At 38.0% G+C, this 5,763-nt stretch overlaps 1 protein-coding gene across 2 annotated transcripts in view; it reads right to left on the bottom strand.

Annotated features, from left to right (window-relative positions):
* The window catches only part of PPP3CC (protein phosphatase 3, catalytic subunit, gamma isozyme), a 139,275-nt gene that overhangs the window by 23,883 nt on the left and 109,629 nt on the right, over positions 1-5,763 (bottom strand). For both annotated transcript variants that reach the window (XM_006884832.1, XM_006884833.1), the window contains one exon: positions 2,451-2,525. In XM_006884832.1, coding sequence (XP_006884894.1) covers positions 2,451-2,525 — 75 coding nt within the window. The remainder of the gene's footprint in view (positions 1-2,450; positions 2,526-5,763) is intronic.

Raw genomic sequence — 5,763 nt, 5'->3', positions numbered from 1 at the left:
AATTAAAATGTTAAATTTAATTTTCATTTGGCCACACTACTTATTCATGAATAATTGTCGTAATCTTATAGTGATTTCCTATTCCATAAATAAAGGTACTAACAATCACCATTCTATCTATTCTACACTTCATTGTAACTGTTTTACAAAATTTAAAGTTACTATCACCAACTAGGTGATAAAAAGTTGTGGTGACAACCGAAAGTATAGGTTTGAATCCACCAGATGCACCCAGGAAAACAATGGCAATTTACAGCCTTCAAAAGCCAGGGGAAAGGCACATAACAATATCATTACCTAGTCACTTTAACTTTCTCAATTTAGTGGACAATGGGATAGGGTTGGGGAAGTAAGGCCAACTGGCATTGCTTATTAGGAGGAGATAAGATTGCTGAATGTACTGAAGGCAGTGAATGAAAAACAGCTATAGAGCTATGGAGGTTAATTAGGAAATGAAACTTTCTCCGCTATAGAGAAGGCCTGCCCTAGCAGCTAAGTAGCTCCCTTTAACAGAGAGCTGGGGGGAAATGAGGCTGATGTTTGTGCTTTGGTGTCACTATCTTTCCAGAATCTCCCAAACTCTTAGACATGTTACAACCTACTTTAGAAATCAAACCTCCCACATCACTAAGGGGGAAGTACTTGGTTATATATACCGTAAAATGTTATCATACAAAAGATTCCTCACAGATCATTAAAAAATATGCACAGAATCCTGTAAAAAATTTACAAAAGGTACAGATAACTGAAAAATGAGAAATAAAAATGGCCAGTAAACAAAGATGAAAAATGTTAGTCATAATACAAACGAAAATGTAAAAAGCACTAGACAATGACAACTGTAATAAAGATTGTTAGAGAAAACACTTTATACTCAGTACCACATACACAACACGTAAACTGAGACTGTCAGACTAGAACTTACTTGTATCAGACTTAAAAGTTTACAAATTGGTTCAGATATTAAATTCCTAGAAATTAGTAGTAAGGAAAATGCTATTTTTTTTTCTTGACTCAAGAAAAGTATTTTATACTGGTTTACTTACAAAGCTCATATGCATTGTTTTTCACACCAAATCTTTATTTTTAATCTCCTTACAGTTGCTTTATTTTCTGATTTATATTCACATCGTCATTTCCTAGCCTACCTAAAGCTTGAGCTTACTGAGAAAAAGAAATTCCTCTGTGTTCTCTGGTGAACGTAAATATTTTCAAAACTGTAGATGTTTAAAAAGTTGGAACAGACCCAATATCCAATAGCAGGGGATTGGTTAATCCTTCCATAATCCAAGGGCCATATAGAGGCCATCTGCACTCTCTGGCCCTGGGGTTCAATAGTTAAGTGTTGTCCCACTTTTAATGGGTTCTGCCACCTGGTGGACGCCTGTATAATAGCATGAATCTGAAGAAACTAGGCTTACCCACCAACCCCAGCAACAGAGACATCTTGAAACAAATGTTTCCCACTAATTGTATAAAAATGAATACTGCACATTTTTTTCCCTCCCATTTCATTTAAAATGTTTTCCATTACTGAAAATGCTTGGTTTCAACAAGAAATTAGAAGCAGAGAATAGCCTGGTGTTGAAAAGGTTAAATCAATAGAGACAAGACTACTATACAACCTGGAGAGGATGAAACCAAGTTGCTCTCTGAAGTCAAGGATTTTGAAGCTCTATGTCACATAATTTGGGCAACTGGCCAGGAGGGACTAGTCCTTGGAGAAAGATATCATGCTTGGAAAGTTGGAGGGACAGCGTAGGAGAGGAAGAACCTAGGTGAAATGCATTTACTCAGTAACTGAGATAATGGGTTTAGGTATGTCAGTGAAGCGAGACTGGCTCAGGCCAGGGGAGGGTTCAGAGGTATTGTACACAGGGTCCCTATGTAGCAGGCAACTTGACGACACATAATAACAACAACAACAACAACTATATAACCGTTAAAAATTAATCTCATGCTCAATGCTGTTGAGTCAGAACTGATTCCTAGCTGATCCTCTTTCGGGTTTTCAGAGGCTGTAAACCGCACAGGAGGAGATTCCCATTTCTCTCCACCAGAGCAATTGGTGGATTATAATGTTGATTAATCTACCCCAAGAAAAAAACTCCCAGTAATTACTTGTGATACTGTTACATGATAAGAGCAGGGCACAGTATACTATTAACATCATCTTTGTAAAAAAGATAGAGGGGGGAAAATCTATATTTAAAGGTAAAAGACTAAACTATTCAAAGACAAAAAGACAGTATACATGAAGACATTAAACAGAGGCTATATATGAGCTGGTTATATTATAGGTGATTTCCCCCCCTTATTTGCTGTTTTCTGTAACATTCAAAAGTTATTTACAATGAACATAATTTTTTAATAAGACAAAGCTATTCAAAATACAAACCAAAATCAAAACTTCTCAGTTTCTAGTACAAATAAGGAAAAAGAAAATTTACCTTCTAATGAGTCATCATCAGAAATAAGTTCATCATCAGAGCATATGTTGAGAATGTTAACCAGCATCTCTGTGACTATATAAAACAAATAGAAATTTACACAATTAATAAAGCAACTTTTCTAATAATGTTCATCTCAAAATAACCATACATGTTAAATTATTCTTATATTATTAAGACTGTTGTTGCTGTTGTTGTTAGGTGTTGCTGAGCCAAGTACAACTCACAGCAATCCTACAAACAACAGATCTGAACTCTGTTCTATCCTGCGCCATCCTCAAAATTTCTGACATACTCAAGCCCATTGCTTTAGTTACTCTGTCAGTCTATCTGGTTGAGGGTCTTACTCTCTTCCATTGACCTTTTCAAGTATGATATCCTTCTCCAATGTATAGCCACTCCTAACAACATGCTCAAAGTATGTGAGATAAAACTTCATCATCTTTGCTGCACCTTCTCCAATATACATCTGTTTGTTCTTTTGACAGTCCATGGGATATACAGCACTGTTCTCCAATAATAGAGTTAGTTCTTCTGTCATCCTTATTAAGTGTCCACCTCTCAGATGCCTAGGAAATGACTGAAAAAAAATGGCCTGGATCAGGAACACCTACATCTTCAAATTTACAACACTGCTCCTTAATAATTCGGAGAGGTCCCTGACTGCACACTTTTCTTGTGCAATATGTCTCCTGATTTTGGGTACTAAGGATGTGGATTTTGGATCCAAGTAAGATGAAGTGTTGATATCTATCATGATGTTGCCTGTACATCCAGTGGTAGAATTTTTATTTTCTTGACCCCATGATGCAATCTATATTGAAGGCCGTAGCTTTCTATCTTCTGTAGCAGTTGCTTCAAGTCCTCTTCCCTTTCAGCAAGCAAGGTTGTGTCGTCTGGATTATGTAGGTTGTTGATAAGGCTTCCTCTAGTCCTGATGCCCCATTGTTCTTCATACAGTTCAGCTTCTTAAATAATTTGCTCATCAAACAGATGGAATAGGTATGGAGAAAGGATACAACGACACACACCTTTCTTAATTTTAAACCATGCAGTGTTTCCATAGGGAGCTCTGGTGGGCCTAGTGGCAAGAAGTTGTGCTGCAATCCTGAAGACTTGCAGTTTGAGGCCACCAGCTGCTCTGCAGAAGTACGGGCAATCTTCTCATGTACGATTAATTGCCTCTGAAAACCCACTAGAGGGTCAGCTATGTGTTGGTTCTGACTTGATGGTACACAACAACGATAAATGTTTCCATACTCTGCATGATAGCCTGTTCATCTAGGTCTAGGTTTTGCATGAGTACAATAAAATGTTCTGGGATTTTTCTTCTTAATGTTAACAACAGTCTGTTATGATCCACACAATAAAATGTCTTGCATAGTCAATAAACCACAAATAGATATTTTTTTGGCATTCTTTCTTTCAGCCAGGATCCATCCGACATCAGCAATACTATCCCTGTGTCATGATCTCTTCTAAAGCCAGGTTGAAGTTGTGGCAGTTTTCTATGTACTGTTAGAGCTGTTTTGTGTTGTTTTTTTTTAAAAAATAACCTTCAACAGTATTTTGTTTGCATGTGATATTAATGATGCTGTTTAATAATGTTCACATTCTGTTGGATCACCTTTCTTGGGAATAGCAACAAATATGGGTCTCTTCCAGTCAGCTGGACTGGTAGCTGGTGCTCCCAATGTTCTGGCACAGACTGCTGAGCACGTCCAGGGCTGTAAGGTGAAACACACCAACTGGTATTCGATCAATTCCTGGGGCTTTCATTTTTTTGCCAATGTCTTCAGTGAAGCTTACACAAGTTCTGTTAAGACTAGTATATAACGAATAGCTTTAAATATAAAATAATCAGCTTACCAGTTTCAGTAGAAGTCTAGAATCTTTTAAGATTCTACTCTATAACTTTATTTTGTTAGATTGTTTCTCAGTCTTTTCTGCATTGGTAGGTACATGAAAAAAAAATGTCATTTCATAAAGAAATGAAATAGTCTATGTCCAATAGGTTCATTTTATACTTGCATGGTTTATGTGTATAGTTTCACAAATATAATTCTAAGGAGAGTACTTGCTGTTGAATCTCTTCAGAACAGAAAAAAAATCACTGAGGGAAAGACTGACTCTGCAATTTTAACACACTGATCTTAGTAGGAGAGCTACTTTCAATTGATATTTAGAATAAGAAATGCACAAGTCATTATAATTTAAGTCAGTTAAGTCTCATTTAAGACTCACTGTAGAGAAAAAAAACCCAAAACAGAAAATATTTCTGAGCAAGAGCCTATGGTGATGAAGAAAGAAGTTCAGGCTGCTTTGAAGGAAATAGCAAAAGATAAGGCCCAGGAATAGATTGTATACCAATTGACATATTTCAGCCAATAGATGCTGCCCTGAACGTGCTCACCAAGTTGTGCCAAGAAATCTGGAGAACAACCACTTGGCCAACTGACTGGAAGAGATCTGGATTTGTTCCCATCCCAAAGAAGGGTGACCCAACAGAGTGTGGAAACTATAGAACAAGACCATTGATTTCACATGCAAGCAAGATTCTACTGAAGATTATCCAAAAATGACTGGAACAGCACACCAGCAGAGAACTGCCAGAAGTCCAGCTGGGTTTAGAAGGGGTCGTGGTACTAGAGACATTGTAGCTGATTTAGATGGATCTTGGCTGAAAGCAGGGAATACCAAAGGAATGTATATCTGTGTTTCATTGACTATGCAAAGGCATTTGACTGTGTGGATCATAACAAACTGTGGCTGACTCTGAGAAGAACTTGGACCAAGAGGCAATCGTCAGAATAGAGCAAGGAAACACTACATGGTTCAAAATTGGGTAGGGTATATGCCAGGGATGTGTCCTGTCTCCATACCTTTTCAAGCTGTATGCAGAACAAATTATCCGGGAGGCTGGGCTCTATGAGGAGAAATGTGATGTCAGGATTGGTGGAAGATCTATCAACAATCTGCGTTATGCAATTGACACAACCCTGCTTGCTGAAACTGAGGAGGACCTGAAGCGCTTGCTGCAGAAGGTCAAGGACTGCAGCCCTCAATATGGACTGAGGTTTAATGTCAAGAAGACAAAGATTCTCACCACTGGACCAAGTGGCAGCGTCAGGATGGATGGTGAAGAGATTGAGATTGTTCATAGCTTCAGTTTGTTTGGCTCCACAGTCAACACTCTTGGCAGCAGGAGCCAGGAAATTAAAAGATGTATTGCTATGGGAAACTCTGCTGTTAGGGACCTCTCCAAAGTACTGAAGAGCAATGGTGTCTCTCTGGAGATTAAGGTGTGTCTGAC

The sequence above is a fragment of the Elephantulus edwardii genome, unplaced genomic scaffold (assembly GCF_000299155.1).
Source record: "Elephantulus edwardii isolate Elephantulus edwardi_28Jun2011 unplaced genomic scaffold, EleEdw1.0 scaffold00038, whole genome shotgun sequence".
Taxonomy (NCBI): Eukaryota; Metazoa; Chordata; class Mammalia; order Macroscelidea; family Macroscelididae; genus Elephantulus; species Elephantulus edwardii.
This window is presented reverse-complemented; position numbering and strand designations above follow the sequence as displayed.